This window comes from Nanorana parkeri, unplaced genomic scaffold, assembly GCF_000935625.1.
Source record: "Nanorana parkeri isolate BGI_ZX_2015 unplaced genomic scaffold, ASM93562v1 scaffold710, whole genome shotgun sequence".
NCBI classification, from domain to species: Eukaryota; Metazoa; Chordata; class Amphibia; order Anura; family Dicroglossidae; genus Nanorana; species Nanorana parkeri.
The window spans coordinates 638,166-653,731 of record NW_017306978.1 but is presented as its reverse complement, the minus strand read 5'-3'; the positions used below and the strand labels follow the sequence as shown (position 1 = coordinate 653,731).

The following is a 15,566-nucleotide window of genomic DNA, read 5'->3' as shown; positions in this document are numbered from 1 at the left end:
TTTTTGCAAAAAACCCCCCCCCCTCCCCCCCTATATATTGTAAGAAACAAAAACCCAGTGGCGGAATTTATCAAAATCTGGAGCAGATTTGCACTGCAACCGATCAGCTTCTATCTCTCATCTTCTAATCTTATCTGAGCAAACTGAAAGAGATGCTGATTGGTTGCCATAGGCAACTGCTTTAGATTCTGTCTGCTCCAGTTTTGATAAATTCCCCCAAGTGTTTCTTAAATACCACCTAAAGGCAGCTCTATTTAAAAAAAGATAAAATGTATTTGGGTACAGTGTTGCGTCTCCTAGTAATTGTCAAACTATCACAGCACTGACAAATGGCGTAATAGTGAAGGGCTAGAACTCAAAGTGGTTAAGGAAAACAAAGCCCCCGAGTGAACAGGCAGGCACAAAGAAAATGTCTTGCCTCATTATTTGGAGTAAAAAATGCCTAGGTTTTTCCCATCAGCTGATAATGTGGTCTTTGCTGATGTGGCTTGGCTGGTCTGAAGTGCAGGCACAGCTGACTAATCGGCAACTCTGCAGGAACACTAGCCAACATGCTGAAGGTGAGCTCAGAACTGAGCTGCTTATTCCAAGTAAGTAACTCAGTCAATAAAGGCAGAGATCAGCATGAAAGATAGGGAAAGGACCTTTTCAGAAAGAACTAATTTATTTCCCTCACGTAAGGTCACTTTTGCAGAAGGTATTTCACAGCCACAGTTAAGGGCCTATTCACACCAAGCAGTGTGTTCAGGGCATGGTTCCATGCCATGAACGCACTGGATCGTGTGTTCAAAACCTCCCAGCGTTCTGGAGCAGGTGGGGGCGTGGTGGTGCCATTCATGTCAATGGCACCGCAGACGCGCCTCCTGCCCAGTGCACTATTTTTTGCAATCGCACCGGAACACAGGGCTTTGTTGTACCACGAGTATCGATGAGTGTGATCGCACTGCGGGCAGTAGGCATGTCTGCAGTGCCATTGATATGAATTGCACCACCATGCTCCCTCCTGCCCCAGAACGCTGGTAGGATTTCAATATGCAATGTAGTGCATTCATGGCACGGAAAGATGTCCTAAACGCACTGGATTGTGTGAGCGGGCCCTCGGAGCATATTGTTACTATAGCATTGACTTAGTGTTTAGGTTTACTTTACCTGCAGTAAATAATTTTTTTTTTATGTCTAAAGATCTGCTGTAACTGTATTGTAGGTTTTTCGAATTGCCGTTTGACATTTCTTTTCTTTTTTTGTTTGTCTCACAGATATTTGAGATATTTGGACCAGTTCCACATCCATTTTATGTGCTTCGTTTTAATTCAAAGGATCATGTTGAACGCACAGGAGTTGAGATAAAGGATACCTTGTACTTTGCTCCAGCTGTTAAAGACTTCACACAGTATATCATACCAGATGCTTTGAAAAGGTACATTGTTTTATTTTGAATTTCCATATGTACGGTATATCATTTGTTGAAAATAATCCAACTTTGAAATTTGTTTTTAACTGCATTTGGGTGTATCACGTAGTTCTTCAGCATCACCGATATCACCATTTACTCGTGAAAATGCCTCGATACTAAATTAGTTTTTTTTACATTGAAGCCAGTACTGTAAACAGGCTCCTCGCTTCACAGGCAGGCTGCCGAGGTCCCCGGACCCCTGGTAAAAGCCGGCACAGCCCACCATAGACCCCGCACAGCAACCTGAGATCCTCCGCTGGAGACATCAGTCTGGCACCATGGAACAGCACAGAGTGTGTATCTTCATATTATTCTGCATTGATGTATAATGCATTGCTGGGATTTGTAGTCCTCTAACTGGTTGCCATTCGGAATTGCTGTATAATATATGGTTAAGATTTGTTGTCCTCTCTAGCTGATGGTGGTATTCAGCATTGATCTATAATGTATTGCTGGGATTTGTAGTCCTCTATAGCTGATGGTGGTATTCTGCATTGCTATATATCACTAGGATTTGTAGTCCCTCTACAGCTTGAACTCAGTGGCAGAACTACCAGGGGTGCTGCGTTTGCAGCTGGGACCGGGCCCTGGCGCTCCACCACTGTTCTAAATTCATTAGTCTGTGTTGCTTTAAAAGAAACTGTCACATGACAGTAAAAAATAAGTACCGGTAATTGCTATCTGAGTATTTAAGGGAAAGATTATGTACTCATACTCAGGCATTTATTTGTTACATTTAGGAATGCACCAATACCATTTTTCCAGACTGTTATGCCTTAGATTTTGTGCACGTGCCAGGAAGGTGGCAATGGCAGCTAGCAAAGTGAGGACCACTACCTGTGCCCCCTCTTCCTCATCCTCAGCTCTGTCTGCTGTATCCTCAGCATTTTAGCTCCACAACCAGGTGACTAACACAGATAACAAATTACGTTTGCGCAACTAGACGTAGAAACGCTGCATCAATTTGATAACACTAAGGATTAGGTATCAATATTGCAGATGAGTTTCAATCTAGAAAAATGTTATCCACTTGGGAGCTAAGAACATGTATTCCGAATACACTTTGGGAGGGGTTCCACTGGGGATATTGGTGATGGAGAAAGATCTAGGGGTCCTTATAGATCACAGACTCGGCAATAGCATGCAATGCCACGCTGCAGTTAATAAAGCAAGCAGAATACTAACTTGTATTAAGAGGGATTTTTTTCAAGGGATAGAAATATAGTTGTACCACTTTATAACACACTGATTTGGTCATATCTTGAGTATGCAGTTCAGCTTTGGTCACCATTCGCTAGGAGGGATGTCCATAAGCTAGAGAAAGTTCAGAGAAGGGCAAATAAATTAATATTTGCCTTTCATATTCGTTTAGCGTGGGCTGCACTGTAGCCACTGTGCCCCTCATTATTGAACTTTTGGGGAACATATCTCGATGATGACGGTGCCAGCCTGTAATGTCGCTCCAGGGACTGGATCCCGCATTAAGTACTGACCTTTTGCAATGTGCTGTTAGCTGTAGGGTGCAGGGCCGTGGTCTTTAGCTAGTGGAACCCTGAAGATCCCTTTTAAAAAAGAGGGGGTATGGTCACATGACGGGGGAAGGTGGTATTGGATTGGTAAATAGGGACTTTGCCTCGTTTTAGTTCTCCAGTCCGGGTCCCAGGTCTTTGTTGTCCCTGCCCTACTGGACCATGTAAAGCCTTTTCATGGTTTCACATTTGCGATTTGGGGGTGCAGGCTGTGGTGAGGTTGTGGCTGAGATCGTTTAAACATGTCAGACTGCCTTGTTGGCATTGGCACCTTTTCTTCTGAAGCAGGGGGCACACTTGGGGCATTCATGCTGGGTTTTTGAGCGCCATTTTAACTTCATGATACCACTGCTTCCTCACCTTTTGCACAGCTCTGCTGCACTTGTCTGTTTTGGTAGTGTGCTTCCTGGTTTAGCTATGCTCCGTACACTGTAAGGCACAGCTTCCAGGACAGCTCTAATTACTTGCAGCCTTCAATCTTGGGACATAGGAGGGCTTAACCTTTCTACTCTGCAGTCTATTCTTGGGAGTACCCATTTGGGGCCCCCTCACTACATTATGGCAGACCACAGACACAAGGGGAATGAAATTAAGGGTGTTTCTAGTACACATGCTTTCAACAGCTGGTGGGGGAGGTACCTGGAAAATATGCTAGTAAAAAGAAAGCTAGTGTTTACTGTAGGTTAGTCTGCTGTTTAGGGGACTCTGAAAAGCTCCTTTCGTCTCGTTTCATGCCACCACTTCTAAATCTAAGCTAAGCCCTCAGTTCCTCCACAAGCCCTGGACTTCAAAGTCGGTAAGTCCAGCTCTAAACTCCCACACTATGACGAGGCACCCACTCTTCAAGTACTGGGGACATCGACAGCCCAGGGGACTTGGTCATCAGTGGTATCTCGGCTTTCCACCCTCAACATCCTAGGACTCGGGAACATTTGGCTGTCCCTCCAGAGATGGACTCCTGGGCTGCAGGGGTACCAGCCAAGGGCCAGTCAGTCAATGCCAGCTGCATCCAGGGCATCAAAAACTGGCAGGCAGACATTCTCAATCATCAGCATTCAGATACGGGAGAATGTTTCATTCTGATCCCCTGTCATGTGTGGGGTGGGGGCGTCCAGGTTCAACCACAAGTTGGACAGATTTGTCATAAGGGCCAGGGATGCTCAGGCCTTCACAGTGAATGTTTTGGTAACTCAGTGGGATAGTTCACTCTGATCTATGCCATTGCACTGCTAAAGCTTCTTCCTCATCTTCTCCGTAGGATCGAGACAGCGGTCATTCCAGTGAATCTCTTTGCTCCAAACTTCCCAGGAGCACCATCAATGGTCAAATTTCGGCATCGGATACTCCCATTAAGAGGCCTTTTGCCTTACACTCTATCGTAAAGACTTTTGTAAAAGGAGTTGTTCATGTGGCTCCTCCAAGATGCTTCCCTGGGATGTCAATGTGGTTCTGTCAGCCCTCCAGTGGCCTCCTTTTGAATCCCTTTGAGACTTTTAATTGGCTGATCTCTCCCCCAGGTTTCCTTACTTGTGGCTGTTACTTCAGAGTTTCCGAGCTGGGGGCCTTGTCCTGTTAAGAACCATTTCTAGTGTTCACAAGGATAAGGTTGTCTAGAGGTCTAACACGAAAAACTTATTTTCTGCCCAAGGTGTACTCCTTCCACCTTAATAAGGATATTGTCATTCCTTCCTTTTGCCCTGCTTTAAAGCACCCCAAGTAGTTTTCTCTCCATTTGTTTGGGTGTGGTGCAAGTGGTAAAGATTTACCTTTCAGCTACAGCTTCCTTTCGATAATTGAATTGTCTTTGGCCCCCTGAAGGCTCTCCCACTTCTCGATCTACTATTGCCTGGTGGATAAGACAGGTCATTGTTTAAAGGTGCCCATACACTGCACGATTCTCGTACGAGAATCGCGGTAAATCCTGCGATCGTACGAGAATCGTGCAGTGTATGGAAGGCGTGCGACCGTTTCTACTGTACAGTCGCACGTCTTCCGTCGAACCAGCAGGCTAGAAAACCCACCGGGAATCGTACGATTCTCGGCGAGTTAGTGGCCTGCTTGTTCGACAACTGACAAACGGACCGGTGCGCGCGCACTGCCCGTTTGCCGTCCTCGCAAGCCCGCCCCTCATTACAGTCATCGCAAGCCTTCCCCTCAAGGGGGCGGGCTGGCGATGATCGCAAGTACGATCTGCCTGTGCAAGATGGGCAGATCGTACGTTTTTTTAAGTACTTTACAACCCTCTTGCGAGGGTTGTAAAGTGTATGGGCACCTTTAGTCTCCACAATGAAGGATAGGAGATTGGGGTATCTGTCCATAGGACCACTTGAAGCCTTATCCTCCACAGAGCTGGCCTTTGTGGAAGAATGACCAGAAAAAAAAAACATTGTTTACAGAAAGAAAGTAAGCAAACACATTTGCGGTTTGTCTAAAGGCATGTGGGGCACTCCCCAAACATATGAAGGTTCTCTGCTCAGCTATGTAGGCATGGTCTTGGACTTGATTCTGTCAGGCTCTTTCTTCCACAGGAGAAGCAACTATCTCTCCACTCTAACATTCAGACCCTTTGGTTCAGGAAATGTCCTTTTGCACAAAAGCTTGGTGTCAACCACCTTTAAAGTAGTCCCTGTGCTTAACTTTACTCTAGACTGTTAAAAAAAAAAAAAAATCCAACTGCATGGAACAAACAGTTTTAATCCCTAGATCTCCCCATGTGCTTGCACAGCAAGACAGAGCTAGTCCTAATGTGGTGGATATCCAGTCCAACCCTGGGCTCAGGGAAGTCCGTCCTTACTTTCGATACCTTGGAAGATGCTTTTGACCGATGCCAGCCTGTCTGGTTGGGGCAGTATTTTGGAAGGACTCTTAGTCAAGAGGACCTGGTCATTTGAGGAATTGTGACTCGTGATAAACATCCTGCAGCTCATAGCAATTTGGTTGTCTCTTCAATGGTGGACCAAATGGTGGACTCGGTGAATCCATGTGATTTGGTTCTGTTGAACTACTCCTTCCCTCCTCTGAAACTCTTACCTTTCCTCCTTCACAGGATTGAGATGAAGGGTATACCGGTGATCCTCTTAGCTCCCAAGTAGCCCAGAAGGCCCTGGTGCACAGACATATTCTGAACTCCTGGCAGATGCTCCATGGGCTCCCAAATCGTTAAGACCAGTATTCCATCCTGCTTCTCATTTATTTTGCTTGGTTTGAAGCAAGAGGTGCTGCATGTGATGCATTTTACCCTTCCTCCAGTCTGGCCTGGATCAGCATTGATCCTTGAGTACTATTAAAGCAGCATTTTTAAAATTTATTTTTAAGTTATTCTATGTAAATGGGAACCTGGAGCAAATGTAGTTATCCCATGTTGGCTGCAAAAGTGAAAATACATTTGAAGGTAGTACTTTCTTTTTTTTCTCATGGGTAGCGGTGGGGTCTTCTGAATCTCCTTTGCACATAGTTTACTTTTCTTGTCCTTTTTAATTTTCTACACTGAACAATATTCATGTTTTATTTTCAGCTCTGTAAACTTTTGTTTTAATTTTTCTTACAGAGAAAAGGGGTCTGATGCTTCCTGGACGAATGATCAAGAACCACCAGCAGAGGTAAATAAGAAACCAAATATATTGAGGAGCTTGACATTCAGACTGCCCCCTCACTTCTGTAACTTAAATTGAATCTGTCACCAAAATTAATGTTTGTCAAACTATGCTCTCTCAGGCAGACCTCAATAAGATAAGATGTGCGACTATAGCTGCCTCCATGTACATATACTTGCATATTCTGCTTGAAATTACAGGTTTAGATTTTAGTATATGTAAAACCAGCAAGGAAAATGTTACAATGGGCAAAATGAATGTAGGTATTGGCCACTGGATGGCTCAAAAACTCATTATGGACAGAGGTGGTGTCTAGGGTTTTTAAAGCAAAACAGGGATGTAGAACAAAGTAAAGAATTCTGGATGCGTTTTTAATGCAGGTAAGATGGTTTAACCATAATAATTGCCAATAAATTTTACGTTAGGTCTTCCTCTAAGTTAATCAATTGGTGTAAATTTTTAGGAGCATGCTTCTAAGGAATGCTTAAAATCTACTTGGTTGAGAAACGAGAAGCCAGAGTGCAGTATTTAATGCACTGGCTAGCACAATTGCCATATTTTAAACTGGAGGAGCTCTTATGGAAAGAGCTTTATCATAAAGTCTGAGCAAAATTCCCTGTAAGGCAGTCATGCCTCTGAGTTATATGAAATAAAAAGAATTATGATATTTTTTATACTGACTGCTAATTATAGTCAATTTAATTCTACCTTGGTGAATAAACATGGTAATTGCTAATAAAAACCTGACTGGTTTAGAACTTTAAAGATCCCCTATATAATTGCAAAAATACACATTTTGATTGAGTTATTTACGTTTAGCTCATTTTTTTTTTGTATCTATAGGTTAACATTTAAAGACTATAGTTTTCTCTTTTAAAACTTTCATGAAACTTGCTTTGCCTATAGCCATCCTGGAGATGCTTTTATTTTTTTCCTCATCTAATTGCCCAACTCTAACTAGAGTGGGAAGAACATCACACAAAAGACTCAAGTTCTATATGACTTATGAAATTTTCGACAACTGAAGTCTCTCTAGCTGCTATTGCCCAATATGTGTTATCTGCACACTTTGAAACAGCAGTTCTAGCTTTTGCACATGCACACGAAATCGTATAGCCCATCAAACTTAAGTCAAAAAGCTAACAATTATAAATACCAGCGTGGGTGGAATATGATAAGTATTGGGGCTCAGATCATGTTTATCACATTCTCCTTCTCCCTGTCTCTACCCCATTCCCCTTAACATGTCTTGGGACTTCCTAATAACGGATGAATGCTTCAGAGCTCACGGAAGCTCCGTTTTGAATAGCTGACTGACAAACTACCGGCTAACTAATGCCATTAATGGCTCTGCATTTCGCAACACAAATAGGGAGAGTGAAGATCTTTCTTAAGGTGCCCATACACCTTACAATTATCTGCAGATTTTCTGTGGTCAGATGGAAAAAGTGCAACAGATTGGCCCAGGTGGAGATTACTCCATCCACACAGTTGTAGTGTGTAGATGGAGGAATCTGTTGCACCTTTTCCATCTGACCACAGAAAATCTGCAGATAATTGTAAGGTGTATGGCCAGCTTTAGCCTGTCCTTGCTGATCTTTTTTTATAAGCAGCAATGGCAGTTGGCCTCCTTGCCTGTTCTTTCCTGCTTTCTGGTTTATCTTGCAGTTAAGTGATGGGCCTAATGTGCACCTCTTCTGTTTGCTGTTTAAAAAACAAGACTGTGTTCAAATCTTTTTTAAATAAATGGTCTATCGTGGATTTAAATTAAAAGGCTTTTTGTGTTTTTGGAGTGCTTGTTTGTAAAAAGGTTTAAAAAGCTTAAGATGAACTATTTTATGCAGGCAGTTTTTCATCTTCTGTAGGCACTAGATTACAGTGATGATGAAAAGGAAAAAGAAGCAAAGCAGAAGAAGAAATCCCAAAATGCAGGGAAAAAGAAGCAGAAAGCAGAAAATGAAAAATCATGTAAGTGTTACTGTTAATGATTTTCTTTGTAAAAATGGATGTATTTTTGTAACCCTTTCACTGCCAGGCCCTGCATGCCCCTTTTTAACCACAGGCAGCCAGACCTTTTTTGCAGTTTTTCATTTTGGAGATTTCACAATTTGTATTAGGCCCCCAAGCCATATTTTTTCTGAAGGCACGTGCACAATAAAAAGATAGTGCTACTGATTTTGTAGGTGTTGTGCAAATGCTTAACAAAACAATATTTTGATTAAAAAAATCTCAATTACTGCGCACAAACGTACAAAATGCCTGCTAAATCTAAGAGATGAAACTAATGAGTTCATAAAACAATTTGTACATGTTAAATTGTGCCTTTTTGCAAAACTGTGAAAATCAAATGTACACAACTGTAAATCAGCAACTTGCGCTAAAAATCTGGAAGGTTGGCCTCACATCTGTGGCATCACCCAATTTGTTGTTCCATGTGTGCAATGTGTTAGTGTAGTTGCGATTTAAAATGGCCTGGGAATACATTTTCCCAGGCCAATACATCAGGAAGCCGGGCGGCGAGTCATTACCCGCACAGCCCGGTATCCTGATTGGCTGGGAAGCCGCCCCCATGCTATCAGAAGTATCGGTATTCCGTATCGGCGAGTACCGAAAGATAAATATCGGTGCATCCCTGCCAAATACCAGTGCCAGCCTTTACTGGTGCTATCGTGTACCAGCACCTGCCAGAACACGAGTGCCTTTACATCCGATACCAGTGCCAGTCCGTACCCAGACAAAGCAGAGCACCAGTGCCTACTCACATTCCATACACCAGAATTTCCTCAAACCTCTGGCTCTAGTTCCAGCAATGTAATGTATTTAGAATAAAATACAGAAGTGCAGTGTTACAAATTTGAAGTTTACTTAAGAATAAAACTGCATGCACAATTTTTTTGCAATCGCAATGCACGGTATTGTGGTAACCGCAGCACAATTTGTCAGGCCGAAAACTTTTTTCCCACCTTTTTTTTATATTTTTTTTTTATAATTTTGTTGAGTACATGGCACTTGAATAGCTTCAGCTAGGGAATGACAGCTGTCAGTGGCAAGATTCCGCAGATGGTGTAGTATGTACGGTATGTTAGTGTATGTAAATACAGCATGTAGTGGGCTGGTGCTATAGCCAGACTGCTATTGGCCACTTCAAATTGTAATAGCCAATAGTAGGCTGGCTATTGCACCTCCCCACTGCTTGTTGTGCCCTCCCAGCGCGGAGGAGAGAGGTAGGGGATCCAACCAACTAATCGATAATGGGAATAGTTGACAACTATTCCCATTATCGATTAGTTGGTTGCAGCCCTAAACCATTATATCATCTATCATTAATATTGTTACTGTGTGTATATAGTGTATTCGGACCCCCTTCAGGGTCTGAATACTTTCTGAATGCACTGTATAGTCTACTGTACCCTACGACATCCTTATCATACAGCTGCTTATTCTATTTGTAAATAAAAAGAAAGCCAGTGCACCCTTGGTGACGGAATCTGGTAAAAGCCCCCTTTATCAGTAAAAAATTACTTTGTGTAGGTGATTTACATAACTGAACAGCACTTTTCATTTTTTCAGTCCTCACTCTCATTACCATTCATAGTTGACACGATTACTGAAATAGGCACAACTATAATCATTACAATTATGTGATCTAGGCTACTTTCACAGGCAGTGACCAGCATTTTTACGCATAGAATCAACAACAGTCACCACAAGGACATAAGAGTACAAATGTTTTTTATGTGGCCTGTTCACACTGTAATGCAGTGGTGAGGATTGGTGCGTGAAAATATAGACATACTGCAAAATATTTTCTGCAAACTGGAGGTCAACACAGTGCATCACATTCCACCACACTGTGATGTGGAGACATAAATGGAGTAAGACTTTGTGTATTTATTTCACACACAAAAAAAATATTACAGTGCTTTTTAGCAAGGCAGAAAGATACAGAACAGAGAAGAACAGAAAGAACAAAGCATCTTCTTTCAGGCTAGTGTCCACATTTCACAAAGCACTGTTTTGTTTTTGAAAATGTGAAATATACCATGGCTTGGACAGTTCAGATAGAAGTCAAAACTATCATTTGCCTTAATTTAGTTTGTCCTTTTACAAAGCTCTGCAATTTCGCTCTGAAATACGTAGAAAAGACTTACCTCATTGTTACCAGGAGATGTACGTTGGACACCTCGTATTAGTTGTGGCTGGCGTCAACTGAGGCCTAAGGATTATTAGTAAGGCATCAAAAGTTGACGCTCGTTTGAGCATAGTCAGAGAACCTTTTGTGCACAAGTCATGATAAAGGATGTCAAAGTACTCCTTGGATATTCTTTGAGAGACAATCGCATGCGTCCATTTCTATTAGTGTAGGAATCCATGAGGTGGTCTATGAAAAGAAAGTTGGGTCTATGACATGCAGCAAAAAAAGAACAGGAATCAGCAAAAACATCGGATATAACACCATAAGTTAACCACTCCTCAAAACTGGTTATTTCCTGTACATCACTTTCCCTTTAACATCACCTTTAAAAAAAATATTGAAAACCAACGCTTGACAAGCAGCAACCGTGATCTTGGTATAACCACTTCAAGACCAGAACGTACTGGCACGTCCTTTGGTCCTGAAGTGGTTACAGTACAACTGTACTTCTAAATCCATTTTTTTCCCAACTACCTGAGTGCTGCCCAATGGGAGGTATAGTGCCTTCCACAACAATCTTTACTGAGTGCCTTCACTCTGAACTGCACATCCTCACCTTTTGAAAATAGCTGCTTTGTTTTGTATGTGTATGTATATCTATAGATATAAAAAAATTATATGAGAAAGGGAGAGAGAGAGATTTGGCAAATTAGCTTGGAATCTAGGAGCCAGCTACAAAAGTTAGAAGCCAGGGTTTAAAAAAAAAAGTTTAAAAGCTTTATTTGCCACGTTGTAATTTTCAATTAAAGTTTTAATTGCCGCGGCCTGATGTGTTGTGCAATCACCATTTTCGTACGTAGATGCACCTGACTTGTGTATACGTTAGTATGCTCATGTTTGCAGTGGCAGGGGACTTTTTTTTGGGGGGGTATTTTTAATTATATTTGTAAAACATTAACATAGAAACAAAAATTGTAGATATGATTTACATATATTTGAAAAAAAAAAGTTTAGTTGTGTTTATAACGTTGTGACCATCAGTAGTTTATCCACAGCTATTATACAGTGCATATAGCTAAAGAGAGATGAATATAAAGATATTTTATTAAAATATAATTAAACAATTGAAGTAACAAGTGCATAATGTGTTCCTTGATTCCATCCATTAGTTTGCATATTGTCTTTCTTTGAAACTAATTGACCAAGCATAAAATTCAAGAAAGCTTTGTCTTGTGTTTCAAAAAGATAGAAAGAAATGCTGGATAGGAAAATGGTCCTATCATATGAAATATGAGTATTTTAAAATAGTAAGTTATGCAGAGATGTCATATCACTATGGTAACTACATAATGTGACACATTTAAATGATGCATTTTCTAATCTGTTTGTACAAATTCATCTTCATTTAAATGGGTGATTTTCTGTGAATATTAATATGCACCCTTTGAAATATATTTAGTAACCCACACCTTGTTTCTGTAAGATGGTTACTTGCTGCTTGTTAAGGGTTAATTCACACCATAAGCAGTGCGTTCCGGTTCTGACCGCATCTCATTGCGGCCGGCTCTCAGTTTTTTGCCGGGCTGGAGGGGACGCCCTCCGGCTAGTGCTTGCAGCATTTTGATCGCAGCGGACCGCACTGCAGGCACAATGTGCCTTGCGATCCCGTGTGGGCTTTGCATTGCGGCCGGAGGTCGTGGCTACGGTGCCATTCACTTCAATGGCCCACCACGCCCCCTTCAGCCCGGCAAAAAAGTGAGCCGGCCGCAATGCGATGCAGTGCGTTCTGGCCAGAATCGGACCGGAATGCACTGCATATGGTGTGAACAAACCCTAAGGGTAAAGCATTTTTTTCTTGCAATTTTCTTGATATTACAAACATATTTGTGCAATGCAGTGTTATCGGGTATAGAAGTGATGTAGTGCGCTCAGTAAAGGCAAAAGCTGCCGCTTTCAGTAGCTGTTGTAGAGGCTCCAAACACCCGTCTATGTAATTTTCTGTTACATCCAACTAAAGAGTCCTCTTGACAAGTTTTCATATTACATTATTGTCAGTTTGTCAAGGGCCATATTATATGTATGCCAGGGAAATCCTCTTTTCAATTTATGTTTATTAGGAATGAAAGTCTTTCCTAGAATGTGTCTGCATTTCATATGGGTTTAAAAAGAAAACGTATATTCAATGTTAATAGAATGCCCAGTAGTGTGTGTTTGTGTGGAATAGCTGTAAAAGCCTAAGCTGGACTGGGAACATTGCAGGCAGCTTCAGTCTGCCCATTGTTGTATAATAGAAATGTTTAAAAATAAAACTATTTTGAAAAGGATTTTAAATACTTGCCTGTCCCACTGCCCAACCCGCATATCTTTCACCTACACCAGACACAATTCTGGGCATGCTGGATACCTGTTCTAACTTACATCACTACTCTCTTCTGCAGTGACCATGATCAGTGGTTGGAACCACAGAGTTCAGTGGGAAACCTAGGCGTCCCACACTCCCATAAGGGTTGGGTGCAGAAGAATCTTCAGACTGCAGTGTCTCTTGAATGCAATTTAGATTGGCAGGACAGCTATTAAAATCTAGCCAATGCATACAGAGCATAAGATGACAATGCATGAAAAGTGTCCAGTTCCGTGAAAACTGTATGTCAATATAAATAGTAGATTATGGGACAGGAGTAGCTTACGATATATACGAATCTGTAATATTTCTGTAATCCGATATAGTTTTTTACCTCCTAAACCTCTGTAGTGCTCAGTGGAATCCATCTGTTACATGGAAGCACTAATGTAGAATGCTGTGGCCTAACCTGACTTCAGAGATTTGCATATAAATTCAGCTGCCTAGATCTATGGATTATTTTGATATGTGGTTATCCTGAAGCCAACCTTTTGCTTCTGTAGGTTTTTTTTGTTATAATAATATATTTACTTTGTACCGCCTGAGTTTGTGAATGGATAACTTTTAAGGGAAGTCTGCCATGTAAATTGCTTTTGCAGACTTGACCAAAAGTACTAGTTGCTTAGTGACTTTAAAGCAAAACAATTATGCAGAGAAGACATTCTGATTTTCTTGATCTGCATACTGGTTTTGGGACAGTGGCGTGTACTTAATTACACACACTTTTTAGATTTAAAAAAAAAAACATTGGTAACACAATTTATATTAAAAGCAAGAAAAAAAGGAGGCATTGCTTCACCTTTTGCAAATGCTAGTTGTCCGGTTGTCATGGTAACCCATCATCAGTCGTTTTGACCAGACTCTAAACAAGCCTGTGGGACTAATCTTTTCTCTGACCTTTCTGATATGCATAGTTATTATTATACAGGATGTATATAGCGCTAACAGTTTATGCATCTCTTTACAATACAATGAAGACATTACAATACAATTCAAGACAAGGAGGGCCCTGCCCATGAGGGCTTACAATCTAAGAGGGAGGGGCAAGTGATACGTGAGGAGGTAGCTGTGTGAAGATGAGTTGTTTGAGAATGTGATGATTGAGTGGTTAGTTTCAGGTGGGATAGTTGTTCCAGGTCAGTGACTCAGACTATCAAAGCCAGGGTAAGCATGATAGCCAGTCGACTTTCTTTTTTAGGAGATCTTAAATGACAGCCCAATCTTCTTTAAATAAAATAATGACAGATTTTTGGATACACAGGCCTATTAGTCACTGTCAGGCTTACTCAATAAAGTAGCACCAAGAGCAATGAAGATGAGAACTAACATTTAGGTACCATACAAATGATGTTAATGTAGTAATATTGGTTATAGGTTTCTGATTGGTTGCTACTGGTTAATGCACATCATAGTTCAGTATATAGTGTTTTTCTAACGTCATTTATCAGGACAAAAACCTTTAAAAATTTAAGGTAAATATGAAATATTGCTGATAAAGCTCCATGCTAATTTTTGTTTCCAAACTGTGGGAATGGGGAGAGTAGCCTGTTTACAGAGCTCAGTAGCTTTAGCTGAATGTTGCACACATAATTAAATGAGCCAGACTTGCAACCATATGAATTTGCAGTTAGAGAGAGTCTGGAAGCAAATAGCTGCTGCTTCTATCTCTTTAGATAACCTATAATGCTACATGAATCCTGTGCCATAGGTGCACCCCATAATAAATGTTTATTTGTAAAAAAAAAAAAAAAAGCAAATGGTTTTATAAAATGTAAAAAGTGTGGAGAGCGTGTACGGTTAGTTGTACGTTGAAAAGTACAGTTGAAAAAGTTACGTTTTTAAACACTGTTTTTGTAAAGATTGTTTGTTTATTTTATTTTTATTTTCCTTTTTGAAGCAGCCTCTTCCCAAGAGTCTAACCAGTTTTATAGGGGCCAGAAGTTTTCAAGACCTTACTCAAGAAATGTTTCTGCACCACGCTTCTCAAATGGGCGAGGATCTCACATGCAAGAAAATACATTCAGACAACGTCAAGAGCCATACTTTCCACCACACTATCAAGGACAACATATGATGCACCAGCCCTATGCCTACCACAGTACTAGTCCTCCGGATTATTCTGTGACATATGCAAACAATGGTCACCAGCCTCCACAACCCCCTTTCTATGAACACTATCAAAATATGCAGCATTTTCCTGCGTCTCCTTTTCCACCTCCCCACATGATTTGGCCTGAACAAAACATGCATTTTCCCTATATGCAAAATTACTGTCTGCCCCCACCACCACCACCACCTCCTCCTCCTCCTGCTCCTTATCCGATCCAGGGAGATCCAAACTGTTCTAACAGGAATCATTCCTGACCTGGAATGTGCTCAGTGTTTGTCAACTGCCTTTAATAGCAAGATGCTGTAAGATTTTTATAGAACCGTTCTTTGTTTTTTTTTATATATA

General features: G+C 41.2%; 1 protein-coding gene across 2 annotated transcripts in view; it reads left to right on the top strand.

The window, feature by feature from the left end:
* NAF1 (nuclear assembly factor 1 ribonucleoprotein) overlaps positions 1–15,517 on the top strand; it is a 61,455-nt gene extending 45,938 nt beyond the window's left edge. The window contains exons 5-8 of one of the 2 annotated variants that reach the window (XM_018563911.1): positions 1,257–1,417; positions 6,530–6,581; positions 8,441–8,543; positions 15,012–15,517. In XM_018563911.1, coding sequence (XP_018419413.1) covers positions 1,257–1,417; positions 6,530–6,581; positions 8,441–8,543; positions 15,012–15,475 — 780 coding nt within the window. In that variant the 3' untranslated portion in view covers positions 15,476–15,517. Of the gene's footprint in view, positions 1–1,256; positions 1,418–6,529; positions 6,582–8,440; positions 8,544–15,008 lie in introns of both variants that reach the window. The other variant, XM_018563910.1, reaches the window with a different exon arrangement.
* The last annotated feature ends 49 nt before the right edge of the window (positions 15,518–15,566 follow it).